Source organism: Aspergillus fijiensis, assembly GCF_003184825.1.
Source record: "Aspergillus fijiensis CBS 313.89 unplaced genomic scaffold BO72scaffold_20, whole genome shotgun sequence".
NCBI lineage: Eukaryota > Fungi > Ascomycota > Eurotiomycetes > Eurotiales > Aspergillaceae > Aspergillus > Aspergillus fijiensis.
In genome coordinates, this window is record NW_024468996.1 from 561539 (window position 1) to 589501 (window position 27963).

General features: G+C 51.0%; 8 protein-coding genes across 8 annotated transcripts; 4 read left to right on the forward strand and 4 right to left on the reverse strand.

Annotated features, from left to right (window-relative positions):
* Nucleotides 1-634: 634 nt before the first annotated feature.
* On the reverse strand, nucleotides 635-1702 carry BO72DRAFT_376624 (60S ribosomal protein eL31; the record flags this gene model as incomplete). Its single annotated transcript, XM_040941222.1, has 3 exons — nucleotides 635-841; nucleotides 952-1026; nucleotides 1610-1702. 3 exons carry the CDS (start codon nucleotides 1700-1702, stop codon nucleotides 635-637), a joined length of 375 nt encoding a protein of 124 aa, XP_040801940.1.
* A 623-nt stretch (nucleotides 1703-2325) lies between these two features.
* On the forward strand, nucleotides 2326-2903 carry BO72DRAFT_99572 (uncharacterized protein). The gene is made up of 3 exons (XM_040950873.1): nucleotides 2326-2357; nucleotides 2428-2753; nucleotides 2819-2903. Exon 2 carries the CDS (start codon nucleotides 2478-2480, stop codon nucleotides 2727-2729), a length of 252 nt encoding a protein of 83 aa, XP_040801941.1. The 5' UTR covers nucleotides 2326-2357; nucleotides 2428-2477; the 3' UTR covers nucleotides 2730-2753; nucleotides 2819-2903.
* BO72DRAFT_403334 (uncharacterized protein) lies at nucleotides 2768-4698 on the forward strand. The gene is made up of 4 exons (XM_040942229.1): nucleotides 2768-3152; nucleotides 3204-3657; nucleotides 3711-4102; nucleotides 4173-4698. The coding sequence occupies exons 1-4, from the start codon at nucleotides 3012-3014 to the stop codon at nucleotides 4572-4574; spliced, it is 1389 nt and encodes a 462-aa protein (XP_040801942.1). The 5' UTR covers nucleotides 2768-3011; the 3' UTR covers nucleotides 4575-4698.
* Nucleotides 4699-8291: 3593 nt separating this feature from the next.
* On the reverse strand, nucleotides 8292-9417 carry BO72DRAFT_99621 (carbon-nitrogen hydrolase family protein). The gene is made up of 2 exons (XM_040950874.1): nucleotides 9272-9417; nucleotides 8292-9213 (listed from the first exon to the last, which is right to left on the reverse strand). Exons 1-2 carry the CDS (start codon nucleotides 9324-9326, stop codon nucleotides 8387-8389), a joined length of 882 nt encoding a protein of 293 aa, XP_040801943.1. The 5' UTR covers nucleotides 9327-9417; the 3' UTR covers nucleotides 8292-8386.
* Nucleotides 9418-10380: 963 nt separating this feature from the next.
* On the forward strand, nucleotides 10381-11062 carry BO72DRAFT_447713 (uncharacterized protein). The gene is made up of 2 exons (XM_040944614.1): nucleotides 10381-10649; nucleotides 10708-11062. Exons 1-2 carry the CDS (start codon nucleotides 10533-10535, stop codon nucleotides 10948-10950), a joined length of 360 nt encoding a protein of 119 aa, XP_040801944.1. The 5' UTR covers nucleotides 10381-10532; the 3' UTR covers nucleotides 10951-11062.
* Nucleotides 11063-13033: 1971 nt separating this feature from the next.
* Nucleotides 13034-14937, forward strand: BO72DRAFT_99662 (uncharacterized protein). Its single transcript, XM_040950875.1, has one exon. The coding sequence runs from the start codon at nucleotides 13470-13472 to the stop codon at nucleotides 14532-14534; it is 1065 nt and encodes a 354-aa protein (XP_040801945.1). The 5' UTR covers nucleotides 13034-13469; the 3' UTR covers nucleotides 14535-14937.
* Nucleotides 14938-16394, reverse strand: BO72DRAFT_99701 (oxidoreductase, short-chain dehydrogenase/reductase family). The gene is made up of 2 exons (XM_040950876.1): nucleotides 16327-16394; nucleotides 14938-16257 (listed from the first exon to the last, which is right to left on the reverse strand). The coding sequence occupies exon 2, from the start codon at nucleotides 16167-16169 to the stop codon at nucleotides 15342-15344; it is 828 nt and encodes a 275-aa protein (XP_040801946.1). The 5' UTR covers nucleotides 16170-16257; nucleotides 16327-16394; the 3' UTR covers nucleotides 14938-15341.
* Nucleotides 16395-19543: 3149 nt separating this feature from the next.
* On the reverse strand, nucleotides 19544-26659 carry atg2 (putative autophagy regulatory protein Atg2). The gene is made up of 3 exons (XM_040950877.1): nucleotides 26151-26659; nucleotides 19878-26018; nucleotides 19544-19815 (listed from the first exon to the last, which is right to left on the reverse strand). Exons 1-3 carry the CDS (start codon nucleotides 26310-26312, stop codon nucleotides 19798-19800), a joined length of 6321 nt encoding a protein of 2106 aa, XP_040801947.1. The 5' UTR covers nucleotides 26313-26659; the 3' UTR covers nucleotides 19544-19797.
* Nucleotides 26660-27963: the final 1304 nt, after the last annotated feature.

Genomic DNA, 27963 nt, shown 5'->3' on the forward strand with positions numbered 1-27963 from the left:
AGGGTTGGCTTCCTTAAATCGGTTTTTCATGACACCCTGAAATTGTCGTTGTATTATTAGAGGAAAGAAGACTTTGATTTCTTGAACTCTTGCCAGATTTGCTTTGCACTTAACACTTGATACACGCAGCGCAGTGCAGTGGGATTCATCCTTGGTTGGGGGTGGGGGGTTGTCGTTATCACTGGTGCATTTTGTGCTTAGGATGGAATCTTATGGGAATACAAATGGTAATTCATTGTGCATATGGCTTTAAGACTGGTGGATCATGTAGCGACAGATAGGGAAGAGCGTAATACTTAGTCTTTGCTCTGACATGCCTGCAATTCTTCTATGCCAGAGACATAGATGCTAGAGACAAGCTCTCTGTCGACCTAGCTGGCATAAGAACCACGAGTGATACCACCTTCGACTCCAACGCCAGAAGGATCCGCCTGGTTGATCATTACAGTAGTTACGATTCCATCACACTACAATATAAAAGAGAAGGCAGCAAAAGAAGAAGATTGGTTCCAGCAAACCACCCGACATCATATTGTCCCATTCATTATTCTAGGAAAGAAATTTTGGTTTCATACAATGAGGACCGTTTTTTTGTATTTGGAGGGGATATCAAGCACTGTCGTTCGTTGAAGATTTACTCATCATCAACAACGACGGTGTGGAGACCCTTGGCCTCCTTGACGTTGACGGCCTGGACGTAGGAGTAGAGCTTCTCCTTGGCGCCCTCCTCGTCGTTACGCTTGCGGGAGATGCGGACACGGAGACGGAAGGGGACGCCCTTGATACCGGCCTCCCAGACCTTCTTGTTGAGCTGGGGGTCGACGCGGACGTCGGTGGTGCCCTAGAGTTCCCGGGGGGGTTAGTGATACTTTCGCGGAGGGTTGCCCGTACAAGATTCCTCAGATGGAGGACTTTGGTACGGGGCGCGATCAGGGGATAGGATAGACTCACCATAGCACGCTCAGCGAAGGCGCGGATCTCCTTGATAGCGCGGGGAGCACGCTTCTTGAAGCTAACACCGTGCATCTAATTTTACCCAAAAAGAAGAAATATTAGTCTTCCGCCCGAATGCCATCTTTTTTTTCGTGTGCAAGAATGGGGAAAAATGATGTGGGAAGAAAATCTTGCAAAGCGAGTGTTTGCGAGCGAAATTCGGCCTTGAGGTGGACTTCATAAAACTAATTCTTCTTTTTGGAGATGCGTGTGGTGACCCAGAAAACCAAGCCAATGATGATTTTCACCACCATGACTCGGTTTTCTGGCAAATGGAACCCCCGAGGTTGTTCCTCCACACAATCCTAACAACAACAACGATGATGATGATGGGTTTATAGAAAACCCTTGGGCTGCTTCTTGTTCTCGTTTGCCCTCGTTTCTTTTCAGATGCCAAGAGTTTGGAGAGATTTTGAAGTTGTGCGCCGCTTCGTGGGTTTCATCCATCGTGTGTTTGTGTTGTCTTCTTCTTTCTTGTTCTCCGTCCATGACCTCCGACAACGATTTGCGGTTGGATTCCGTTTCGCATGTCGCTTGAGGGGAAGGGGGGATATAGAGAAATCGGAGTTCCTGTCGGAAAAGGTTGGATCGCAATGTGGTTGGTGTTTCAACGTACTCTCTTGTGCATGTTGATGGTGTACTCGCGGGACACCACATCGGCGATGGCCGAGCGGGTCTTCTTGCCGGTCTTGTTGACGGTGCTGGACATTTCTGCGATGGAAACGAAGAAAAAAATGTGATTAGTTTTCGGAACAGACGGACGCAAGAATGGCGAGGCGCAGGTGCTGGCGACAAGAACTCACTGAATAGGGACAGAGATGTCGGCTGTCGTGGGCTGTAGTGGTCGTCGACGGTCAAGGATGGAGGAGATTTCGAGATGGTCGGTTTTTCGCTGGTGGGAATTCCAGTGCGGGCTCGCTTATCGCCAGCCGCGGTGGTGATTGGCCCTTCATCTGGCACGTGATGTACCGCCCGGCGGGTGTGCTTGGGAGAACATTCATTCATTAAATGCATCCATCTGATGCCTGAGGCAGACAAACATAGTCCGCCACGATAGGCTTAGGCTCGTATGGATCCGAGATCGGAGGTCGCATGGCCACCTCATCTGTCTGCTACTGTAGTTACCGTTGCGCCTGCACAAGGCCTGCTGTGGTACTTCGTGCAAGCTGTGGTGCGTCGTTCTCACCGGTCGAGCCCTTATACCTACACTCTCTTCAGGATTTCAGAGGCGTCGCCAGATGAGGCCTGATGATCCTCCATCAGCGCGGGTGTCATGTCATGGCAAGAGCGACGGAAAGTCTGCGGTTGCTGATTGACATCACACCCCCAATGCCAATCTACTCCGGAGCTTGAATATCCTGCTTGTCAGTATCTCAGTCAGGCCTGGCACAAGACGCACTGTTAATCCAATCCAATACAAGGATGGTGATGCAGATCTTGGCGGAATTGGGAAGTGTTGTCGAAGCCTGCCTGTTACGGTGGAGATGCATGCCACTATGAAAAGTCAGATAAGATCATCAGTATGTATGATAATGCCTTTATCATTGTATCAATGGCTGGTTTGTCAACAGTACAGCTTCACATGGCAAGAAGAAAAGGCTTCAGTTGGCGTCGTACTACTGTTACCACTATATGCACATGCAGTAACTTCAGCTGTATATCGTCTCGAGGCAAGCCGAAGTCGTCGTGTAGGTGGGTCTGTACCCCCAACACTATCAGATGAAGCTTATCTTTAATTGGAAACCCCCAAGTATACTAAGGTCGGAGTGTTATATGTACAATGGTTGAGACCGGCATTACTAAATGGAAACTGGCTTAGTTTAAGGTTCTTTGATGTGCCTTTCCCCCAATCTCCGCTCTAAGGAGTCATTCCACTTCGACTCATCTTTTTCTCTCCCAAAATATCCTTCTGCGCGTTGTACTTTTAACTTTCAGAAGTCAGACTTATTGTTCCGTTCTTTTAATTAAGACCGGCTGTTGATCTAGCGGTCTCTTCTACCAAAAACAAAACACCCGACATGTCCAAGCCACCACCCAACACCAAAGATGAACCCGGCAGCGACCTCGAGCCAGCGATCGGCGAGGTGGAGGATGAAACCGCCGTCGCGCATGATGCAGTCTTCGGTGTGATATCGGAAGATGGACCGAACTACAGGAATGTGAGTATAACCCTCGAATCACGAATCCGGGGCCTACTGACACCATCCCAGGTTGGATGGCTTGGAACCTCGGTTCTCATGATGAAGACTCAGATGGGTCTTGGAGTGCTTTCAATTCCCTCGGTCTTTGACACCGTTGGGATCGTCCCCGGAGTTATCCTCCTCTGTACTATAGCCGGGATCACCACCTGGTCCGACTACATAGTGGGTGTGTTCAAGCTACGGCACCGCCACGTTTACGGCGTCGACGATGTCGGCCAGCTCTTGTTCGGCCGATGGGGTCGCGAACTGTTCGGCTGGGCCTTTTGCCTCCTCTTCGTATTTACTTCAGGGTCCGCGATGCTCAGCACCTCTATCGCTCTCAATGCGCTCTCTACCCATGGCGCGTGTACGGCCGTCTTCGTCGCCGTCGCTGCCATCATCTTGTTCTTGCTCTCGAGCATCCGGACGCTAGGTCGGATCACCTGGTTGGCGTGGGTTGGTGTAGGATGCATTCTTACCGCTGGTGGGTCAAGCAATCTACCAACACCCCAGAAATCATCTAACTGATATGCCCAGTCTTGATCGTCACCATCGCCGTGGGAATCCAAGACCGTCCGGCTGCCGCACCGCAAGAAGGAGCCTGGAGATCCGACTACAAGATCGTCGGCAGCCCCAGCTTCACCGACGCGATCTCCGCCATCAACACTCTGGTCTTCGCGTACGCGGGCACCCCGGCTTTCTTCTCCATTGTCGCCGAGATGAGCGAGCCCCGTCATTACCCGAAGTCCCTGTTACTCTGCCAAAGTGTCGTAACGATCACCTACATCACCATCGGCATCGTCGTCTACTATTACTGCGGCTCCTACGTCGCCTCGCCAGCTCTGGGCTCCGCTGGTGTACTGATCAAGAAAATCTCCTACGGCATCGCTCTACCAGGCTTGCTGGTTTCTGGAACTCTGTGTGCCCATGTCAGTACCACCGACCCCAATTCCTAACAAAATCCGGTTGAGTCGTCCCCTCGCACTAACCCCACGCCAGCTCTCCAGCAAGCACATCTTCGTCCGCTGTCTCCGAGGCACGCGGCATCTGACCGCCAACACCGCCCGACACTGGATCACCTGGCTAGGCTCGACCTTCACCGTCACCATGGTGGCCTACATCATCGCCAGCGGGATCCCGATCTTCAACACCCTGATCTCCCTCGTCGGTGCTCTTTTAGGGACGGTGACTTGCTTCCAGCCCATGGGCTGCATGTGGCTCTACGACAACTGGCGCAAGGACCGAACCGCGCGGTGGTACCTGATGGTCGCCTGGAGCGGGTTCGTGATTGCGTCGGGGACGTTTCTCATGGTGGCGGGCACCTACAGCTCGATCGTGGGCATCATCGACTCCTCCGAGTCCGGGGCGTGGAGCTGTGCCGATAATTCCAACTCTGTTTGAGGGGGAAAAAAAAGCAAGCAGGCGTACAGTCCCTATATACACATACGCATGCATGCATTGCATGCATTCAGTCATGACGAAGTTGATGATTTTTACGTTTGAATAGAGCTAGCTATACTTTCTTTCACCCGTACCATGTACTTATCACTTGCGTACTTCTCAGGAATGTATAGTATAGGTCTCAAGTTCGTCATATTTCTGTCGAAATTAGGGCTAATGCAAGCATGATAACGAAAGCATAAGCGCTAAAAAGTGGTCGACTGCGGAATGACTTGTCGGATCGGAACCGAGCGGGGTTCATGCGATGGTAAGAAAGAACGTTTGAATTACCTTCCTCTTTGATTTTGTAACATACACCTTTCCAATCGACAAATAACTTCCTATGGCCAGCCACTTTGATTTCAAGATGACCTTGGTAGAAGGGCCCCATCCACCAAGAATCTCATATACAGATGAGCACTACAAAGTACCTCCGTAAGCAGCCTTACTTCGATCTGGCTGATATCAACCCCTGTTTGTTGTGGAAGCTGATAGCCTATCTTCATATGATAATTGATTGATTCATTGATTGTTAAGGGAACTAGAAGCTAGGCTAGATACAAGGAAAGAAGAAGAGGTCCGCTGAGTGGTAAGTATAAGCAGAACACAACACCACCCAACAGTGCCGTCTTCTGACAGCGTTTGTCCTCAAACGTTAGGCGGCCCGTCTGTCGACTCTGGCTGCCCGTCTCGGTCTTGTAAGTGCTGAACGTTGAGGTCAAAATCAGTTGGTGGCAGATTAAGAACATCGAAAGAGTCTGTGTGTTCATATCGAACGGATTATTGTGTCTAGCGACTGCATTGGCTGCTAGACGCCAGTCTGGTCGTGGATCAGTGCTCCATTGTTGTTGGTTTAGGTATATATCAAAATTGCTTGGGAATTGAGCATGGGTTGTAAATTCCTGTGGGCGAGTAATTGGATGTGGAGTCTGTTGGCGAAGTCGTTCAGTTAACATTTCGTTCTGTTGCTCCAAAGCTCGCATTGTTTCCCCATTCAGCCAAGTCGCTGAATATCATATTCTCATGCACCGGGATGCCCTGCCCGACTCGGCTTATCTGCTATCTTCTAGATGTGGACCAACATGAAATTGCGGGGGTGGATCCCCAGCAAACTAACCTGGACCCGTGCCCTGTTTTGGACGAATTTAGGGGAGGGGGGTTTGCTCCAATTCCCGAGTCTCCATTTCTATCTACCTGATTCCCATTTGCCGATTTAGCACGAGGCAACAGGGAAGAGCTGACTGGACTGCGAAGCAAGGAGGAGTAAGCTACTCCCAGGTCGGTAGTGATAGCCCCTTATCGAATGTTTTCTGTATTGTCGAGCGGTACTGCAAACCGTGCCCGGACTTCGCTTGTACGTGAAGTCAGCGAAGGAGCTAATCTACCTGATAAGTCACTGGTAGCTGTGTACAGATTTGAGGGTGTTTCCGGCGTTCTGTGTCGAATAGTAGGGACAACATCTGTTGCTGTTGCTAAAATGGGTCGACTCGGCTGGATCTGATCCCGTCATTGGGCTGACTTTCTCCGACCAAGAGCTTTGGATACTTGCTCGCCTCCACCGGTGAACTCCAGAGTTAGGAACCTGAGCTCCTTTTGGTTTTGTTCCAGCTGAGCGTGGACATCAACGATGACATGGTACACCAGGTAAAAAGCAAGTGCAGACACTTCAAGTGGTGTCACTGATAGGCCCGCTACAACTCGCGTTGGTTCCTGGATACACATCCGAGAAGCTGTAAAACCGTGATCAATTGTAGTAGCTAGTCTGCTTTTGACTGCTCTTGTAACGCCTCTTTTGAGGTCGTCGATAAGGTATTGAAGGAAGGGGGGGGGCGATGCTTGCAGGAATATAAAGACACATAAGTTAGTTTCTGTTCAGACCTCCCCCTGGCAGATGACGATCGGTGACTTCAGGCATAGTATGCCTTCTCGTGGTGTATCAGAGCCATTAGTCTCTGCGCCTTAAACTTGCTTTTGTTCGCCCGAGAAGGATCGGAACCCGCGAGTGATATTCTGGGAGTATCTGAGACCACAAGCTGAAAATCATTGATTAAATAGGATCATGTTTGTAGACAGTTCTTTGTATGATCACAGGGATCACGTCTTAGAGTTTCCCTATTTTATCAGCCCTATCTGGATTCTCGGGGTGTCTGTCGAGGATGGCTGCTTTTTGCAGTACACGTCGCTGACCGTCTATTGAATCCTGTACTCTGTATGTTGTTCTGCCATCGTGCTATGGTGTAAGCTCTCTCCCACGTTCGGGATGGAGTGACTAATAGTCGAATGGTCGTTTCCCTGCGCGGTCCCTCCCAGGGTATACCAGGGATCTAGACAGGAGACAGGTGTGCGTGGTCCGTAGTTTGTCCAGCGAGTCACAGTCCATCAGTCCTACCAAGCATCTCGGCTTCAGCAGTCTTTGTATTCCGTAGAGCTGCCTCCCTGGAGGTCGACCATCTCCTCAACGAGTTGTTCACTACACCGAGGTCCCGGACTGCGGATCACGTTGAAGGCTCGTTGATTCTGTTTGCCGGTATCGAGGTTCTTATATTCCGCCACCCTCTCAATCTGTCCCGCCTCTCGGTAGAGTCTTGTTTTTCTCCACTCGTTGAGCGCGGATAGAATTCGAATGTGAATTTCGGCTCTTCCATATGATTTCCATGATTGGGTGCCTCATGCAAGCCGACACTGTGAAATTGGTTTCGTCTTATCCTATAGCTTCTTGAGTGGCATGGATATATCACCACGGGGCAGGGTGCTCTTTGCAGCCATAGCGCAGCTTTGTCTCGTCGGCTGGCATTGCTAGCCTTCCAGGCCCGGCAGAGAGACTAGCTCTGGATCGGTATCATCTCGATTATGATCCAGGAAGTCAACCCTCGGCTAATCCATCCTGCAGACCAAAGAAGATATGTTCCGAGAGAAACAGAGGACGCAATCATCATGGATCGAATTGAGACTGTGTCTTTGCTGAGTCAACATGACCAAAAACTGTGCGGCGTGGCAAGACCGGCCAGTACAGGCAAAGTCTCGGGTCTCTTCCAATCTATGCGGGCATTTTCAATAGGGTTGGCTCTTCGTCATAACCATGTGAGATATCAAGAAGAGTAATGCTGCCAACGAAGACCCCATTCGGAGTTTGCGGGTCCCCCGTCCTTTGGTGTTCCATGAAGAAAACATATGGTTTCTCTCCAATAACCGATTAGTCCACGACATCAGATAGCAAGTTGGGCTATCTGAGCCCCGCTGGAATGAATCCAGGAATTCAAGCAGTAGGCGCTTGGCTTTTGAGGGCTTATGTGTCTAACTTATGTGGCTTGCCGTTGGTGCATATATGCAGATAGAACTGGCGAGGATTTGATGTATCTTGAGACATCAAGCATTGTATAAGTTGTCAGGGAACTTGTTCAGGGACTGCCTGAAGCATCGTATAGATTGCCATCAGGACACATAGGCCGAGACTGCCTTGACGAGGTCCGAGATGGTTGTTCTGAAGAAGATCTGGGCGGGGAGAGGGAAAGATTTTATACATGGCCATGAGGATGAAAGGCCATGGACCAAACAATGGTCTATTCACCCGGTACAGCTCCATTGAAGGATCTACAACAGCATGGGACTTACTGTATGCAAGCTAAATCTTGTGAATACGCCGTCAGTAGACATTCAACACAAAGGAAGGAAACATAGCAAAGCCAGCCTGAGAATTCATCACTCGTCTATTCTGCCTGTGTAAAAAGAATCAAGCGCCGCTATCGCCAAAACATTCAATGTGGAGAAGATTTCTACTCACTCCCGGCACTCACATCCGGATACAGGTCAAACCGCCGCTGGGTGTAGATAGGGATGCCCTTTCGCGTACTCTGGATGGTCTCGTCATCCAGATCCGCATAGATGATATCCTCCTTCTCCTCCGTCTCGGCCAGCACCTTCGCGCTGGGGTCGACGATCAGACTGTGTCCCCACGCATGGTACGAGGCCTCCAGGTCCCTGGCCGGACTGCACAGGGCCGTGTACACCTGGTTGTCGACGGCACGGCCCCGAGCCAGCAGCGACCAGTGCAGCGGGCCGGTGGTCGTATTGAACGCGCCGGGGTACACGAGCAAGAAGGCGCCCTTCCGGGCCGCGATCATGGCCGCCTCCGGGAAGCGGATGTCGTAGCAGATGGCGAGCCCGATCTTGCCGTAGTCCGGGAGGTCGACCACGGTCAGCTGGTTGCCGGGACTGAGGACCTCGCTCTCCTTGAAAGTGATCTTGCCGGGGATGTCGATGTCGAAGAGGTGGGTCTTGCGGTGGGTGCCGATCAGGGCTCCGGAGGGAGAGAAGACCAGGGAGGTGTTGTAGTATTTGTTGGTGGTGGGCTCCAGCTCCGGGATGCTGCCCCCCACGAGGTAGGCTTTGGCCTCGGCGGCGATGGCGGAGAGCGCATGGTAGGAAGGGGATTGTTCTTTGGTGGGCGGCGATGGAAGCAGGGTCTCAGCGTACTTAGGGAAGAACTGGGTGCCGTAGGGTGAGTTGAAGCATTCCGGAAGGACGATGAGAGAGGCGCCAGCTTTGGCGGCCTCCAGGACTTTGCTGCGAGCGTGGGCGAGGTTCATGGCCTTATCGGCGCCTGGTTGTTGTGGGAGTTAGGAAGTAGGTTATGGATCTTGAAAGTGGAATTGACTTACCCGAGGCTAGTTGCACGAGAGCAAGCTTCAATGGTTTTTTGAGGAGGGATGCCATGGTGGTTGTGTATGGGAATGCGAGCAGAAGAAGATGGTTGTTGGTGGTGGTAGTTGTGGTGATGGAAGGGAGATTGAGGCGATTGCGGGGGAAGCGGCTTTCGCGCCGAGCATCTGCCGACGTGCCGCATTACGCTATCTATGCTAAGTTATCTACGGAGCTCTTCTACTCCAAATCGCTTATCAACATCTTCCCCACCAACTACAAAACATACCCGCAACGATACACTCCAATGAGATGTGTGCAGTATACTGTACATTGTGCCATATGCCATGCTTGAGACTCAGATGTTGCAACTGGCTCATCGAATCCGCAAGTAGACGATGATGCAACAAAGAAACAACTTGACCGTGAGTGTAGCTGGGTTCAGACACAGCCCCAAGCCAGGCGCTTGTGCTAACAAGATCGCAGACTATGGCCGATGTGCTAAAACAAGGAGGCTGGAGTATAGTCGAATGGAAAGACTGTCATGCTGCTCCAATGGTGTGACTGACAATCAGTCACAGACGTCATCTGCTCTTTGTGCTACACTGCCCCACCAGATCGGTGCTAGCTACATTCCTCCAGATGCTCTTTCATAGATGAACGCGAGGCTGCCATTCTGAAAGCGTGAGGGCAACTCTTCAAGAAGTTTTGTCAGGAATGCACTACCAATCCTATGACGCAATCTGCTTTTATGTCCCCCATGAATAGAGTTATGCCCTATTTCTGCCATCGGCACAAAGTTAGACTCGCGTGAGGCTATACACTCGGCAGTTGAATTTCCGCAGGAATGTGACATGCATGCGGCCAGGGCATACTCGAGTATACACATCCACCATTATTCAGCAATGCGCATCCTTTCCGGTTCTAAGGCTGTCAACACACATTCGGAAGATCGGCCCTGAAGAAACTTTAGCGAGCGTGGTGTTATTTTAGGAGTATGTGCATTGCTCTGCTGCACCTGCCTCAAAGGAGTAATAGTCAACGCTTCAGGAAGTACTCAGCTTCAACTTGAGTCGAACTATCTACAGTTTCCGGACAGCAATGGTGTTTATAAAAGGGCAAATGATGGCTTCTTTTGCCACTCATGAAGTCAAACCATTCGAATCCATTGAGCTCAACGCAGATCGTGCCCTCGTCCTTTACTAGAACAACGAATCCTTGTCACTCAAGACCTTCAAACATTGCCACCTCTTTTTTTTTTGAGTTTGACCAAGCATCACCATGCCATCCCTTCGCTCCAACGCCTCTCTATTGGGTCTTCTGCTGCTCCTGAATGCCTTCTGGACCATCTCTCTCGTGGACGCCAGTCCAGTGGCACTGCAACGTGACGCCAACCAGGTAGGACCACGCCATGTGATTGTCATCGCGGTATCCCTCGCTTACAGCCGCGTTCCAGACTGATCACGCCGTCGATATTGCATCGATCAATGCTCGGTTCACACAGAATGAGCACCTAGCTGAGAGAGTCAACCCTGCCGGTGACGCCTTGAACACAATCCACTCTATGACCAAGGCGAAGAGAGATGGCACAGACAGCTCTGGCAGCTCTGGCACCGACGACGACAACGTCATCAAGCCGTCTGTCAGTTACTCCTTACTCGGCAAGGTTTCTACCATCATCGATCATCTGCGGCACTGAGAAATCTCTCCTTAGCCTGAATCGATGCGACGGGACGCCAATTGGGGGCTGGGAGTACTTGCAATGCAATTTAAAGTCTACATTGAAGTTTTGATAGAGGCATATTAGTTTGCAATCAATCACTATTGCTTTCATCTCTAGTCTTTCATGGATTTCTATACCTGTTTCCCAGTATTCAGCTTCATGCTCGTAGACAAGAACATGTGGTGAAAGATGGGTTGTCTTGAAAATCATAGTGACTCTCGTGCACAGACGCTCTGAAAGCGACCCGTGAACACGATGAAGGACGAGCATGTCATCATCAGAAGGCATACGGTTGCGACTCGCGTGTACAGTACGCGTGATATGGACCCACAGCGGGTTCTCGACGCCCGACGTTCAACTCTCATCATTGACGCAGTTACATATACGTATACTTGTCTTTTTTTTTCTGATGGCCAGCCTTAGGGTGGTCAGAATGACCTTCCCTTTCAAATCCCAAGCCTGGGGACTGTTCTGGCGCACATACAGCGCTCAAAGACATTGGACTTGATATTTCGAGCATCCAACAGGGCGAGACAACCATCCCCAGAACGCGTCAAACAAGGCCAAAGCGAGTTCCACTCGAATAAACTTGCTTTCTTTACGCTTTATATAACTTATGAAGCCGTCACTAGTTAGTACGGAGTACTCTTTCCGACAAGCCGACCTCGGCCAGACACCTCCGCCGGCCCCCCTCCCCCCACAGTGCGTGGAGACTCACAAAGAAAGAGTCGTTAGCGAGTGATGGATCCCAAACGACAACAATCCTCCGTAACGTATGTGAATGCACCGGGACAAGCGAGTGAGTGCTCTTTGTCGGCAAATACTCCGTAGTCCAAACCCCCGTAGAATCATTGCCATTGGAGTACTCCGTACTTAGAGCCAAGCCCAGCCGCAAGCATGACTCGTCACGGAACCGTTTTACGACAGATCGAAATGTCAGGGGAATAATCAAGAAAGGGTCGAGACTGTTTCGACGGCCGTAGACTAGGTTTAACTTCTCACGAGTCACAGATCTTCATTCATCCTCGGACCGAGAAAGAAAGAAGGGAAGACGGAGAAGCTGAAGAGAGATTCTCCGGGCCCCTCCCTGCAAGCAAATAATGCCCCTTGTATGGATTGACATGCGCTAGACCTAAAGGGACGGACAACTCCGACTAGGTTCAGTGCCGGAACGAAGAGCGTAATTTAGCTTGGAGCCTTGGGGGAGGAACCGAGACGCCTCTTCAACCCCAATGTAGCTAAGGCTGGTGGCGACAAGGGTCCAAGACTCCAAGACAGGCGTGGTTGATCGAAGGCCTTTGACTGGGACCGGAGGAATCGGTGCCGTGTTCGAGATTACTACTCAATACCCAGTACTCGAATACACACCCAGTGGCGACTATGGGGGGAACTTAACGCCCTGCCCTGTCTCTGTTTCGGTTTGGGGGGGATGATCGGCTTTTGCTTTCCTGATCTCGCGAAATTCCGATCGAGATCTATGAGCAAGGGTGGTCAGAGAGGGCGAAGGGCGAAGAGCGGAGAGAATGCCACTTATGTGTATTGTACTCCGTATTTCCTCAGGGATTATGGTTTCGGAGTCGCCATTGGGATGACAGGGATATTGAGGCAAAGGATATTAGTCTAGTTCGTGTTCATCAAATAATAGTATTATTGACGAGGGATAGTTCTTCAGAGGCCAAAAGATCAAAAGGCCCAAATCGCCGCCGGAATTTGATACGGGGCAAAATGGCGAATGCAGCAGGCGGTCAAAGGGGAATGATTCCTTCCTTCGTCAGTTTCATCTTTCATCCTTTCTTTCCCCGACTTATTCAATTCATTTCATTAATGAAGAATCACAAAAAAGGGGGTGCAATTTAATTATAAAGCCCTTTGATATGCCTCCAGGTTGAAGAGGCCCAGGGCCTCGACTGCTCTAGTCTCCCCTATCTGTCTCTCCTTTCTCGTTCTCAAGATTCCTGTTTTTTTTATCTGGCCCACTTGTGAGTGTCTCTTGTTGTGATTTTTTCCACCCCACGCCATCATCCAAGGTTCGGCCCTCCCTTTACGTTTACGCGCTGGATCCGTCCGACCCCTCTTAGTGATGGCTATTACTTTTTTCTTTTACGCGAGAAAATAAGGAAATACAATCCGCCCCTCTCTTCCAGAATCAGAATCGAAAAAGAAAATTGGCCACTGTGGGACCAGACTTTTTTTTTTCTTTTGCTCTAGTCTTATAATCTCGGGTCCAGGCACAAACGCGCGCGCGATCTCTTCTTCCGACCCGTCGTGCCTTCTTCCCCCCCCCTATCTGTTCATTTGTATATCCTCCCCCCCATGTCTCGATAACTTGAGCCTCCACTAAACACCACTACCACCACTTTTAAACTCCATCAAGTCTCGGAACACATAATTCCCCAGGTTGCTCGAGGAAATTACTTCTATTTCTATTCAGCACATCAGAACGGTGCCACTTTTGATTATCCTCCACTCGTTTCCCGCACAGCGGTGTCGCCATCATGTTCGAGGACTTCTCTTTCTCCTCTCCCTCCTCCACTCGGCCTCCCCGCTTGGCCTTGGACAGCGAAGAATATCAGCGCCTCACTCTCGACCATGACAGTGGATTAATCTCTCCCTTGTCCTCGCGCTGTCCGTCACCACGCTCGTCAACGCAGCGCTTCCCCCGGACCCTATCTCGCTCGCGATCCTCCTACTCCCGGGGCCAGGCTCAAGCGCCCACCTCCGTCCCTTTCTCCGCATACGAGAAGCGCTTCTCCATCAGCACCCTCACCAAGAAACTTCACGAGCACACACTCCAAAACCAGTCCGGCACTGCGGGCGCAATCCCCAGCGATGACCGCTTCCCCGATGCGCCCATCTCCCCCACCTCCCCCTCCGATCTCCATTTCAGTAGCAACAACCCCAAACTCTTCCCCGGCTACGTCCTGACACCCCCCGACACGGATCTTGACGATGATTCCCACACATCCGGCTCTCTATCGCCGACGTTTCCCCCGTCTTCCTCCTCTCCATACCTGAACCCGACCTCCGCCCCCGCCGCCTCAGACAGCTACAACTCCCCGACCGACACGACCCCAATGGATCTCAACGCAGACGACCAGGAACACAACTATACGACCATGCGCGCGCAGCGCCAACACATCTCGCGCCTGCAGTACTGCAACCCCACCGACCTCGAGGCTATCCGCCTGGCCCTGATCTCTGAGGACGAGGCCCTGCGCACCGCCGTCTCGCACAGCTACTCCACCTGTGAAGACGACTGGCACCCCAGCTCGCTCCCGCCGCAGTCGTCCCCGCGCCGACGCGCCCTGACGGCGTCGCGGGGCAGTCGGTTCCGCCCGGCCACGGAATCGATCTCCTCCACTTCCTCCGTCCCATCATCCTCGTCGCTGGCGGAATACACGCGTTCCCGGAGAAAGAGCAGCGTCAGCGCGCTGCAGTCATCCCATCGGATCGAGAAGAGCTATCAGCTCGGCTCCACCCGCGACCTGCAGAAGAAGAGCGAGCAGGGGCTGCGACGAAAGAGTCTCGTCAGTGCGGCGCTGGCTTCGATGGTTGAATAAGGTCGTGCTTGTCTCCTGTCTTCCCGAGAACCAACGTGTATCTCTTCTCTTGGGGTATATATGTCCAGCATCCTTGAGCCAGGTGCATACCATTCATCGCTTCGATACCTGCTTCGACTCTTCCCTTTTCTCCATTCCTCTTTTTTTTCATTCTTCTTCACTTCTCTTTTCTGACTCACTTTTTTTGTTCTATATCCGGGTGTGCGCTCCTCATCTTCATCTCTGTTCCTATTGCCATCTATCTTCTTTCAGGGTTTGGAATTGCTTGTGCATTGTGTGCATATCGAAAGAAAGATACCCAGACTGTCTGCTTGTTTGCCTTGGACGTTCTATTCTTTTTTTGTTTTTTGTCTCTTGGTGCATTCATATTGGTGCGACCCTCGAAACTCGGTTATAGGGCACTTCTTTTATATATCTTTAATCGCACATCTTCATGTATCATAAAAATTCACACACCACTGCGCCGTCTTCGCTTTCCAAAGTAGTAGCTAATATATAGCACGTGAACCATCTTAAAACGTACACACCGTGCTGGCAAACACAACCTCTATTTGATATATGCCCTTGTCAATAAGAAAAACAATGCTGGGTCCTGTCAAAGGCCCTAATCTAAACGGACAGGCAGGGGTAGGCTAATGGCCCAATTCGCTCAAAGTGATATAGAACACACAGACAATCCTTGCTCAGAGAAAACCATGACGGCATGCGCTCGCGCATGTGACCGGGAGTATCAAATGCCAAATAGGAAACAACGCTAGGCACAAAAAACTAGGGAGGAGGGCCGAATGAATAAGAATGGGTAGAAATTCACTGCCGCTTTCGCTGGAGCATGTTATATAGTCGCTTCAAGGGCTTCAGAGGCCCACTGCTCCCCGGTTTGACGTTCTTCTTACGACGGTCGGTTATTTTGGTAATACCGCTTTGGATGCGGATCTCCTGCTGCTCAGGCAAGGCCAGATGGGAGATGAATGGGGATGGGCAGAGATAATGTGGAGAGGTTGGATTGGAATGGAGTGGGTGAGGGTGACCCTGACTCTGGTCGACCCCATGGGGTCCGTACCAAAGATTGAGATCATAGTAGGCCGCCGCTGGACCGGGTAAGGAGGTCGGATGGCTGTCGCTTAGGGAGTAAGGGGAAGGGGTGGGCAGTGGGAATTGTACGTGAGACCGACAATCGCCATCTTCCCGGATCGGGGAGCCCGGCTCCCCAAGGTCACTCTCGTCAGTCCAGGCCCGTGGTCTGAGCGGCGCCGGTCGCTTACGCGTGCAACCGGGCGAGCGCGAGTAATTCGAGGCCATGTCATCAGCGTCCTCGCGTTCCAGACGCTCCGATATCGACGGCATGGGAAGATGCGGCGAGTCGCCAACTAATTCGTGGTGAACCTGCTGGGAATCCTGCTCCGAGGACGGGTTTGCGTGGTCATCCCCAGGTTGGCTTTCAGGACTAGGGTCCACTTCCGTCTCATTAATCACCTCGATGTACGACTCGCGATGATGGCCGCTGGATGCCCGAAGAGAATAGGCATCGACATCTTCGATGAAGGACACGATCCGGGCAAAGTTCAGCGACTCGTGCGGATTAATGATCTCGAATGACGTGCCGTGATCAACAATGGTCGCTGTGGTTTTCTTCATGCTCCATAGGATGGAGTCGGAGCGGGTCCTAGTGTGCCTGCGGGTGAAACATTCCGGATCTGTGCCTGGCTCGGGATAGCTCTCGAGTCTGTCCCGGAATGTATCCTGATCGCATACCTACGTCAGTTGGGAATGCAAGGCTTTGTCAGGGCCTTACCAGAAGCCTGTGCGGATTCTCTCTGGGAAAGGTCGCGCTCAACGGCGCGCTCAACGGCGCAGGCGTAGCAACATTTGGTGACACTGGACAACTTGTTAGCCAGTCTAGCACGCTACCAAATGAGCAATAGTGGGGTGTCGTCTACTTACGGCCACACCCGTGCGGCATGTCCGGATCTTGGTCGCTCCGCGCGCTCGGGGAGTAGGACGGCGACAATGGCGGCGGACTTGACCCTGGAGACGACATGGAGAAGGGAGTGCTTAGGGGAACAGAATCGAGCTGGGTTTGGTTCAAATGCAGAGCGGCGTTTTTCCGTCTGAGGAGTTTTCCGTCCTGGCCATCGATGAAAGGATCGCTGTCCGGCAGTAGTTTGCGGTAATTGTGTAGTGAAAGGTTTCCCGCGTATCCTGCTGGGTATATGGCGGGGTTTGAGGCGAGTAACTGCAATGGGTCAGAGGCTGGCGATGTCGACATATAGTGTATAGTATCCGGGTGGTGCGGAGATCCATGGTAGGGAGAGCCGACGTCGAGGGCCATCGCCATGGTAGATCGGAGGCTCGTGCCTTGATCTAGGCCGGGATCAAGCGAGGGCAAGTATAGAAGGTGAATGGGAAAGAAGCACAATTGCCCGGGACATGAGAAGATAAGAAGATGTGAACTCAGAGCTGTTGATTGCTGGCATTGAGGAAGTGCAGATCTTCTCAATCGGTTGACATCACCAGTCGGTGCAATTGAGACGATAAGAGGACAAGACACCAACACCTACACCAACAGCAACAAATGCTGTCCTTCGGAATGAGCGGAATATCAACAAGCACCGCGGATTGAAGCGAGACAGAATGTCTCAAGATGAACCGATAACGGTTCGCGATGAAGCAGTGTTACGGTTGCACGAGAACAGTGCCGGAGAGTGATCTAGATCGGATATGCGGGCAGACAGCAAGTCACTCCTGCTTCTCACCAGCCCATCAGCATATTGCACTACCTATCAGCACCTGAATGGTCTAATAAAAGATGAAGAAAAGGACAGGGTTGCAGAGGTTTTGATGAAAAGAATGGCAAGAGCGAGTGGAGATAGATGAGATGCGAAGAAGGAAGAATAGAGGAGAGAGAAAAAAAAAAGGAAGGAAGAAGCAGCTTGCTTGCTTGCTGCTGCTGCTGCTGCTGCTGCTTCTCTGCAGCCGTGCAAAGACGATCACTTAATAATGGGATCTTTTCATGGCCAGGTCAAACTGCAGGTTGACGTGCATGGAACCAATGACCAATGGACGCAGGATCTAAAGATACTACTGTACTTACTTCGGTTGCGGCGTCATCTGCCAATCCCACTTGGGCAGCAACCGTACATGTCAGTACCTAGTACTGTACTAGGTAGGTACCTCCCGGGTACATCAGACCACCACCGAATTCCTCTGGGACAGCAAAGTCATTTCCGAGTATTCATTCATCCTCTTTCATTCCCAGGTCAATCGTCGCTCAATCTTGACTGAGACACAGAGTCCGGGGAATTCTCATTTGCCCACGCAGCGCAGGCCTCATCCTCTGCCAACCGCCAATGATCGGGGAGAGTGTGACTGGTTTCATGTCGCCTACAAATCCTATACATCCAATCACACACATCAGATGTGGCTGTGGCAATCCACTGCAGTGAATGGCAATGACCTGTCTCTTTGCTTTGCTTCGCTTTGCTTTGTGCTGACCGTCTCTTCGGCCTTGAATCTTAATCTCTCCGTCAGAAGAACTCCTCGCACACAAGCCAAGACTAACAACATAGAGTATTTACGAGGTTGTAACTAACTGTACTCCGTACCTTAGTTACTATCCATGATGTACACCACCACGACCACACCTGTTCCCAATCTTCGTCTCTAATTCCAAAAGGCTCTCAAATCCACCACCATAGACTTGAACCGCACTTCAATCGCACACCAATTCAACTGACCTAACTCAGTACCTTTCCCAATTCCATCTTCGCCACATTCCACAAAACCCCGCTTTCTTCCAATTCAACGATTAGCGAGTCCTACCTATCTACCTACCTACCTACTCGTAACCTGTAAGGCATTCCGCACAACTATGCCTACACACGAACACACACTTATCCCCCGTACATACTAAACAAAAACCATCCGCGCCCCATCCACTCAACCCCATCTCATCCCATAGCACGCCCAAGGAATCCCCAAAGTCGAGTGAGTGAATGAGCATCTCTCGTTCCGACAAGGCAGGCAGTCAGGCAGCCAGGCAGCCAGCCAGCCAGCTGAACCGGAGAGATCTATCTGCCTGCCTAAAGAGTTTAGTTCAGTTTCAGGAATGAATGTTATCAGCTCCCGTGACGAACTCCTCTTCCCCCCCTCAGGCACAATCCACGGAAGTACCACACTGATGGTACCTACTGTACTGTACATACGGGGGTGTGGATTGCCTCCATTCCTCCTTCGTCTACTTGGACGATCGTGACTATGTGCCCGCCCACATGCCCATCTTCTTGCATATCCGGATCATGTCTGCATCCCCCCTCCCCCCCCCGCTCCTCCACCACGACCTAAACCCTTTCCACCCCAATGGTGAACAGTGAACAGGGAACAGGAACAAGAACTTCAGGCACGGAGCCCAAGGGACTGGATGGGAGGGAGTTTCGTGCCTTAGTATAAAGGTAAATGTAAGCTCTGTGCACGGCTATGGCGTGGCCGGTGTTCATTCGCTGCTTTTCTCGCGCCAACCCATTCCCGCTGCGTAGGATGGTGACTGGCTAGGCTAGAGTGGCCGATGAGATCCACTACCTTATAGTATGGTACATGTACATGCTCACTCTTCGAAGATGAACGGCTATTGCAGGACCTTACGTACGTAAAGCCATGTAACGTTAAATCAAGGTAAGTAGATTCCTGTACAGCCATTCTTATCAATCGGAGGAAGAGAAAGCAAAAGGACCAAAGTGTGTCCCCTAAATAGCTTCGCATTTCTACAACCAGTCTACCAGTCCTTCGGCACCCCAAAAAATTGTCGCCAATTTCAATGGAAATAATAACAACGAAGGGAAAAAAGAAAGAGAGGAGAAAGAGAGAGCAAAAAAAAAGAGATCCTAACACCGTCTCATGCTTCTTCTTCGATCCACGGAAAGCAAATATTTGACATGAAGAAGGAGGACAGAAAGCTAAATTGGAGTATCATGTGTCATGACTGTCATAAGGGAAAGGGGGAAAAAAACCAAAACCAAAATATGAGGACAAATCCTTGCAACCGCGTCTAAAGCTCCGGGTACAACCTGCCTACAGCTCATCAAGATCTTGCCACTAGTGGTCGTGTTGAGATTATATGTACTAGTTGCAGCTGCTTTCAGGTATGACCTGAGTATTGAAGAGGGAAAAAGAGACATGCTCGAATAGTGGAACTCTGGCTGCCGTCAGATCGTGGTATCAAGCATCCAAGATATCAATCAACTCGTCGGAATATCACGTGAAAGTCGTTTCAATGGCGTTTGTATTTCTGCAAAGGTGGTGGGTCAGCAAAGACAGTCCAAGATGTCCAGTAATCAAGTCCAAACTTACGTCTTCCATCTTGCGGCGATTGCTAGGATCGAGGGTGTTGCCGGCACCTAGCAAGGTCTGTCCCACAGCCTTGGTCACACCGATCGCAGGACGGAGAATAACCGTCGGCGCACGCTTCATCACTGCTTTGGCAGCAGCCTTGGCACTTCCGCTCTCCAGCACCTCGCCAGGAACCGCGACAATGGCATCCCGTGCCGTCAACAGATCACGCTCTAATCCTCTGAATCCGCCTCGGAGACCCTGAGCAACTCCGAGTGGTTGGTCGGCATACAGCGAGATCTTCTTGGCATCTTCGTCGTCACCGAAATCATCTTCTTGGCCCACAGTCGGTGCATTAGGGCTGGACAACAGATCCTCGGCACCTTGCAACACCGTTTGGGTTCCAATCGCAAGCTTGGCGCCCAGTTTGATCAGTTCATGAGAGGTGGTCTTAGCAAACGCCAAGGCGCCTTTCTGGATACTCCGAACAATACGGCCGTCCTTCTTGTATTCGCGCATGGGCACCATAACCAAGTCCTTCACGCCTCCACCTACGTTAACCAGTGACCTGATGGGGGCCAGACCAGCCAGAACCCCTGGTAGCTGATTACTCTTGATATCGGGCATCCAGATGTCATTGAGTGTCTGGCCCAATTTATCGAAACCAGAAACACCGTAAATGATGACATGCCGCATCACCATATCTGCGCCGTCCAGCACAAAGAAGTTCATGAACTCGGTAGTACGACCCGATCGAAGACCAGCATAATCCACCCGCTTGGGCTTGAAGTCTAGTTTCACTGGCACAGCATTGATTTCAGCTCGTTGCAGGAAGGGGACTTCGCTTGGAGCGGTCGGCGTCGGTGCAGTGTCATCCCTGAACTCAAAGAATCGGCAAATGAAGTCCAAAGCGTCCTGGTCAACGTGCAATCGGAGAGGAAGCAAGGTCGCCTTGAGCACAATCTCAGAAGCAGCAAGTTCGGGCACAGGCCGGACCGTCAAGATCTCGAGATGCAACATGCTCGTTCCGCTCTCCTTTTCGCCGGCTTCATGCATATAGGTTGCGAATTTCTTCCATGTCGAGGTAGGTACATGGTCGAAAATTTCCACATCGTCCACCCGAACATCCAAGGAGCTTTGTGTTTCATCCAGGCCAGGCGGAAACACGACTAGATCTGCGCAAATCCCTTTCAGCTCAAAGGTCATTTTGTGGTACTTGCTTCGGGACAACCGTAGTTTCTTTCCCCGTAACGAAGGCGATTGACTTTGTCGCACAGTCGCTCCAGTGACAGTTGTAGTGGTCGCATAGCTTCCTGTTTCACTGACAAGGTCATCGATGTTGCGATTGATATCGTTGCGAATCTCTCGAGGATCTTTGTTAGCGGGAATCCCAATGTAAATTGAGTTGAAAAGGCAGTCTCCGATAACGGATTCCTCTTCCTCATCAAAGCTAGGGGAAGCTCGACTGCCGGTGCGGGCACGGCGCTCGGTGGCCTTTCTTTCAACCTCTTTTACCGCCTTCGAGATCGTATCCCTTGTTCGTTGCCAGTCATAGCCATCAAACAGATTCCAAATGACATGAGCGTCACGTACTCTCACTCTCAAGGGACTCTTTTGGAGCTTCGAGTCGTCTGAGAGGCCATATGTATTCTGCGTTGAATCCCACCTATGCGCTGTGCCCCCAACAGCAGACTTCTGCGCGAAGTGGTCGTCACGAAAGTCAAGATCAGAGACGCTTGCCGAGACATGATACTGCGAGTGGAAACTGTCAAGCAGCTCGCTCGAGCCCGTTGCCAAGCCGGCCCCAGGCAGAGAACTCTGTTCGGAGCCTACGCTCACATATTCGATCTCATCATCCAATATTTCCCCCGTGTCTTGTGTTTGTTCCAAAGAATCAGGGCCGGTGGCAGTAGCATCTTCCAATTGGTCAGTCACAAAGGCGTCCCCAGTGAAAGATGCTAGCATGTCTTGGATTGGAAGAACCTCGGTTCGATATTTCGTAACCACGCTTGGGGGAGTGGGCGGCTGCAGCCCATTTAAGATACTGATAAGAGTCTGCGTGGAATCAGCGCAGGTTTCCAGGATGAGCAAGTCGTCTTTGAGCTCCACATCAAGAGACTTCTCCCCGTCTTCACTCAGGCGCACAATCTTCACAGTAGCTGTGGCCGAAGATACAGTGCAAATAGAAACATAGCCCTTGTCAATGAAGGTCTGGATCTGGGCGCTTTGGGGAGAGTTCAGGTTTCGTTGGTGCAGATTATTTGCAAGATCCACGTTCTTGACATCGTCAATGACCAAGATTGACGCTTTACGAAGGTCCAAAATGGCCTCTGAGGAGACAACATCATGCATGGTACCAGAGAATTTAGCGTTCGTGAGGACAATGAGACCTTTCGCAGGAGTGCCGCGAGGATTGAGGCCCAGAACACAGTCTCGAAGATCAACCGTCAATTTCGAAGGTTTTGTGGGAGTGTCCTGGCTTGACCCCTGATTTGACGCTTCCAGTTGCGCTGGCTGAAACTCAGGAAGATTGGCGATTGAGTTTGCCATGTTCGCAGCGACATCGCCAGTTGTCAGCTCATCTCCAAGCCCAAGGAATGCGATGATGGAAGGAAGCGAGTATTCTGCACGGAGACCATGTAGCTTGACCTTGATCGTAGGATCCATCTCATCCGCAATGAAACGGACCATGAGGACCGGCATTGTTGTGTCATTTGAGAAGTATCCCTCTGCTCCAGGAAGTGCATCGCCGATGAGCTCCTCATCTTCGTTCCTCGCAACTTGTATGTGACCGATTTGAGCAGCCACAAGGGACGGAAGACTGATGTATGCTGCTTCGGCATCCTGGAGCCTAGCTCGAACGACGCCTACCTTTCCACCAAGGTATGTTTGAACCTCAAACTCACGCAGTAAGATCAGAGTCAGAACTCCGGGTCGATCGTCTTCAGGCAAGTATTTGGCCACATTCGACAGTCGACTTATCTCGTCCGCAAGCTGCATAAGAGATTCCAAATCAGCGGTTCGAGATACGACGGCCTGCGTCCGGCCAACTGTGACACGGAGAACAGATCCCTGATTACGCTGGCGGAATAGCGTGTCCAGCATGATATCGTCATCTTCATCATATTTATCTTTCGAAGGCGTGATCAACGCGAGAAGCCGATCCAAGTCACGCTCTTTTGGAGCGAATAGGAACTCAAATCTGATATCATTCAAACTCACAGAAGCGGGCGCCTCGCGGTTAAATTCGAGAGGCCATGGCCCGCTAAGTTTCGCCTTGTCAATCTGGATTCCCAATCCCTCGGATCTACTGACAACCTTTACTGCCGTTGTTCTGAGCTTGATGTAGTGACTTTCCCCGATGATGTTCAGCGCAATGCCACCAATTCGAGCATTCACCTTGACTGGTACTGTTCCAGGTGACTGTGCAGTCGCCGGGGGAGGGCCGCTTTCAAAGTGCACTCCGCGAGGACGCTTCGGTGTGTCCTTGCTCGGTCCCTTGCTCGAAGAACTAGATGAAATGGAGCTTCCAAGTTCCAAAATGGTGCTCAGACCACCTACCCACCCTATGGCCTCTTCCAGGCGCTGGATATTGAGATTAAGTTGTAAGGGAAGCGTCAACAGCTCAACCGTTGTCGCTTTCGAAGTCATCCGAACCTTCAATGAGATGTCACCTTGGCTTGATGAAGTGACATCCCTAGTGGATTCGCGCATTTTGAGTTCTTCGCTGAAAGAAATCAGTTCCTCATGTGCGAATCCCACCATGAACTTGGCCACATCCAGGTGTAGCGTAGTAGTATCACTGTTCACAGCGAAATTAGCATTGAAGCCCGAGACCACCGCTTGGAGCAGAATCTCTTCCTGATTCTGGGCAATGAACGCCGAGTCATTGTCAGGAGGATATGCGTGCCCTGGGACGTGGTCGACGAATTTGATCGCGAAGCTATCAAGGGAGACTCGAAAGACCTGCGCTACCTGTGATTCCTGTGGCGGACGATGCTCTCGTGTCGTGTCATCAGCCGGACCAGCGAAGGCACTAAGGATTCTTTGTCCGACCTTGACAACAAGCCAACCGATTGCGATGTCAAATTGAATTTCTGCAGACAATACCTCCAAACCAATGTGATCTCCCAATTTATGTTCATGCTGATTCACATCTTTGGCATCATTGAGAGGAGGAACAGCCGTGTTCGAATCACCACGAGATCGCATCAACGAGTTTAATAAGCTGTCCTCGGCTAGAGAGTCCTGCAGGTTAACTGCCGATTCTTTCAAGTTGCCATTCATGGCATGTCGATGTGGTCTTGTGGATTCGGCCTCATTATCCCCCTGGTTAGAATCGATAGATGGAATCGAAATCTGGATCCTATCAATACTGAAAAACTTCCTCGCGACGTCAGCTGACTTATGTTCTTCAGTTGAGACCCGAACCGATGGTCTCTCTTTCGGATCAAACTGAGAGTCATTGTCTGGTTGCTGTTGCTCAGTTGACTGTGATTGAGATAAATCTGGCTCAGACTGAGGTGTGAGTTTCGGTGTTGATACAGAAGTCCCGTCATGGTCGTCGTGCTCATGTCCACCCTCTGAGCTACCCGAAATTGCGTTCTTTGCAACGGACTCCCTCATGACCTGAGATTCAGAGGAATCCCAAGCACCGGGCATGTTCGGCCTGAAGCTTCGCGATGTAGAACCATGACTAATGGCACTCATGTACATGCTTTGTGCCTCGTCGTGAGAGAAGAGCCGAGATTCACTGAGATCGCCTTGATGGAAAGACCCAGATGTTGAGCTCGAACTGTCGGTCTCCGAAGGTGGCGCGGATGTAGGTAGTGATGGCTGAAGATGTGGGAATGGCTCAGGAGTTTGATCATGTTCCGTGATGAGGGCAGGTAGAGTGGATCGCGTTTGGGGCGCGCTAGGATCTGGAGAACGCGCAAGCTCATGTACTCCTGGCATTTGTGGCCTCGGTGCAAGAATCATGGCACTTGGTGTGTCGTGAGCTGGTTCTGTTGTCCCGGGTGCGGGTAACTGTAGCGGCCGCGGAACAAGCCCACTGCTTGCAGCCGAATGACTAGTTCCTATTGGCAGGTTTTCCAGTGCATCTAATTCGTCGTCTTGAATCTGAGAGTTGATAACAGAATCAAGGTAGGCAGGGTTGTCCAGCAGCTTGTCATCATCAGCGAAGTCTTGCGACTCCTCCAAGTAACCATAACTCCGGGTCTCTCCCTCTTCCGTGTCGGCATCTGAAAACCTCCCATCATAGGTGTACACGGATCCTTCCAATTCGGGCGCACTTCGGTCAAACCGTTGAGAATCCACAAGCCCAGTCGATGGCTCAAGTATAGTTGATCTGGTCATTTCGAGAGTGGAGCTCCCCGAGGAGGGTCCAGGGGCAGGGGAAGAGACTCGGCTCGGAGGCTGACTTGTCATCGCCTGGACAAGGGTCGAGGGGGAGGCAGGAGCGGCGAATCGTGCGTAGTTGGCGAAGACAACTGGCTCCGATATCAACGCAACACTAATGTCAGAGAGCGAGATCAATCGTCTTCCTTTATGCGATCGATCTCCATCTGTGACAGGAGGCGCGGAGACGGCGTCCACCTTCACTTGACCAACTCTCAGCAATGCAGTAATCAGATCGGGCCTATCCTCTGGCTGCCTCTTAATAGACCCATCTTGCTTCATCTCCACATCGACTCGCACGGATATGTCATCCACCTGAACCTGCAGGCGATCTACGACACCTTTGAGAAATGCGGCAACAAAGCTGGGCAAGGACACAGTCTCGTTGCCGAGACCCAGTTCCTCTTCATCATCGCTGATCGACGCCGATGTGCGATGCAGAACCTGGGACCTAGAGGAGATGGCCGCTTGTAATTCATCCTTTTCCTCCTTGGGTTCAGCTTCGAGGAACGACTGTGCGAGATCGGCAGGGTTGGGAATGAATGCGTCCGGGCTAGAGGTGTGGGGTGAGTCAGGGGCCCTGTCCCCTTGCCCAGAAGGACATGCTTCCTGCGAGAGTAGTCTCAGATGTACATTGATGCCGCTGGCTTGACATATTATACCGCTACTGTAGATGTCCGCGGGGACGGTGATCTTCAGGTATCGGACACGGGCGCTTAGGAGCTTGCTTGAGGCAGGAAGATGTAGTAGGGCAGCTAGTTTCTAAACGAAGTTGGGAAAAAGAAAAGGTTAGTGGAAATGAGCGATGAAGAATGTCAAATGTCGGATTTGAGAATTTGAGACACAGGCGGACCGGAGCAGTTGGACGGCCGTTTGAAAGACCGTTACACTTACATCGAGCCTCAAGCCGATATCCCGCAGTTCGACGGTACTGCGTTGTCCCCATCGAATCCCTAGACTATCCAAGTCCAGAGCCTCAGTATCGACTAGCTCCAGGCGAGATAAAGCATAACGGAGCAATCGCTTCTGGAAAAAGGAAGGCAAGAAGTAGGCCATTTTCGGGCGGAGGGAGCCGGCGGGGGGCTCATTTGAGGATCACAACAGTCATCTGAGCAAAAACAGAACAAGGCAATAGGAAGGGGGAAGGGAAAGGGGGATGGGTGAAAGATGCCTGGGGCTCAAGAAGAAGCAAGCAGCCGTAAGGCAGCAGGAAGCAGGCAGCAGGGAGCAGGGAGCAGAAAGTAAGAAGCAAAAGGACCACAACAGCAGTCGCAGCAGCACGAGCACGTAAGTTCGGGAGATGATGCGGATTGCTTCGAGGCCGGGAGAATGACGTTCGGGGGGAAATGGGGCGGAAGAGACGCTAAGTCCCGTTGGTAGGTGGAGTGACTGGAGCCAGTCACTTGAGTTGGAGTACGGAATAGAGGAGAAGGAAAGATAAGGATGGATTGTGGATGATCGACCGCAATCGATAGTCAGGCGGAGAAGCTTGGGCTAGCCAACAAACTACCTAACCCAAACCACATACATCATGACAACTCACACCTACGTTGGTTTATTTTCTTGTTGTTCTTGAAGATGATGATACATTTAAATTTATGAGTTTTTAAGTCCAGAGGGGAAAGTTATGACTACCACAGCCAGTGAACTGCGGCAATAGTGAATCTCAAGGCACGACAAAACCCACAATCCAGTCGTTGCCTGAGGTTGGAATTCCCAACTGGTCATCAGAAGCTTTAATGATTATTATCGAGTCCAGCTAGGAGGTTGACCCATCGCAGAACACAACTTCGAAACCCAGGCACCGGCCAACACAGGCCTCGAGGCTCTAAATTTGTCAGGAAAGTGATGGTCCATGTTTAAAGGATGTACTCCGTACTGTCATAGAGAGTGTAGATAGTGGATCCCTGCATATCGCCACGGCGAGGGGCCAGCATATAGAACATCATCATCATCATCATCATCATCATCAACTGTTTGGTCTATGTCTACACAGCAAAACACAGCCCTGTTCTGCCGCAACTCCTCCTGCTGAAAAGACACTAAAATATTTAATTGTAGTTTCAATTTATCGGGCTATAGACCAACCGAGGATGAATCTAACGGTCCAAGTAGTCCTAGGGACCGTTTCCGCTGTACGTGCATATTTAGCAATTACACGCGAATGTCACGTCCAATGGAAGAAGACCCTGACTCTCTTGAATAAATCCTGCAACTGACACGCCCAATCGCTGACATACTACTGAATCAAAAGGCCTTCCCGCGGCTTCCAAATCTTCTAATCTAGTCGCCCCTCTAACTATTGTGTCAGTTTCATAGCAAACAGGCACGTATTATTTACATCTCCAGCTCGCGCGTCGACCTTAAAGATCCAAATACCACTTCTTAAGAACATTGGAAGGGACTGGAATCTAGTAGAACCTCGCTGTAGTCGCTACTGGGCATGTAGTCAACCTTAATCCCATACTTATTACGGAATGTGAGGTGGGCTAGATTATTAAAGGATGTAGTCTCTAATGGTCCTGTAGTAGAGTCTTTTTTGTCGTAACTACTATCCGGATAGACAGCAGAGGCGCTTGTTTTGAAGGTTGCATCAATCAGACCCTCCTTAGGAAGTGCAGCTCCTTCTTCTTGGATTCAGGTAGACAATCGCGTAGGGAGGCGAAGAAGACACGGTCACTATCATCCGGCTATCAATATGATGTTT

Excerpts from the sequence above, each read along its gene's own strand:
- atg2 (XM_040950877.1), bottom strand. The coding sequence starts at position 26,312 with ATGGCCTACTTCTTGCCTTCCTTTTTCCAGAAGCGATTGCTCCGTTAT. Across the intron at positions 26,019-26,150 it reads ATATCGGCTTGAGGCTCGAT|AAACTAGCTGCCCTACTACA; the intron begins GTAAGTGTAACG and ends AACTTCGTTTAG.
- BO72DRAFT_447713 (XM_040944614.1), top strand. The coding sequence starts at position 10,533 with ATGCCATCCCTTCGCTCCAACGCCTCTCTATTGGGTCTTCTGCTGCTC. Across the intron at positions 10,650-10,707 it reads TGCAACGTGACGCCAACCAG|ACTGATCACGCCGTCGATAT; the intron begins GTAGGACCACGC and ends GCCGCGTTCCAG.
- BO72DRAFT_99572 (XM_040950873.1), top strand. The coding sequence starts at position 2,478 with ATGCATGCCACTATGAAAAGTCAGATAAGATCATCAGTATGTATGATA.
- BO72DRAFT_99662 (XM_040950875.1), top strand. The coding sequence starts at position 13,470 with ATGTTCGAGGACTTCTCTTTCTCCTCTCCCTCCTCCACTCGGCCTCCC.
- BO72DRAFT_403334 (XM_040942229.1), top strand. The coding sequence starts at position 3,012 with ATGTCCAAGCCACCACCCAACACCAAAGATGAACCCGGCAGCGACCTC. Across the intron at positions 3,153-3,203 it reads ATGGACCGAACTACAGGAAT|GTTGGATGGCTTGGAACCTC; the intron begins GTGAGTATAACC and ends ACACCATCCCAG. Across the intron at positions 3,658-3,710 it reads AGGATGCATTCTTACCGCTG|TCTTGATCGTCACCATCGCC; the intron begins GTGGGTCAAGCA and ends TGATATGCCCAG.
- BO72DRAFT_99621 (XM_040950874.1), bottom strand. The coding sequence starts at position 9,326 with ATGGCATCCCTCCTCAAAAAACCATTGAAGCTTGCTCTCGTGCAACTA. Across the intron at positions 9,214-9,271 it reads TCTCGTGCAACTAGCCTCGG|GCGCCGATAAGGCCATGAAC; the intron begins GTAAGTCAATTC and ends CACAACAACCAG.
- BO72DRAFT_99701 (XM_040950876.1), bottom strand. The coding sequence starts at position 16,169 with ATGAAGAAAACCACAGCGACCATTGTTGATCACGGCACGTCATTCGAG.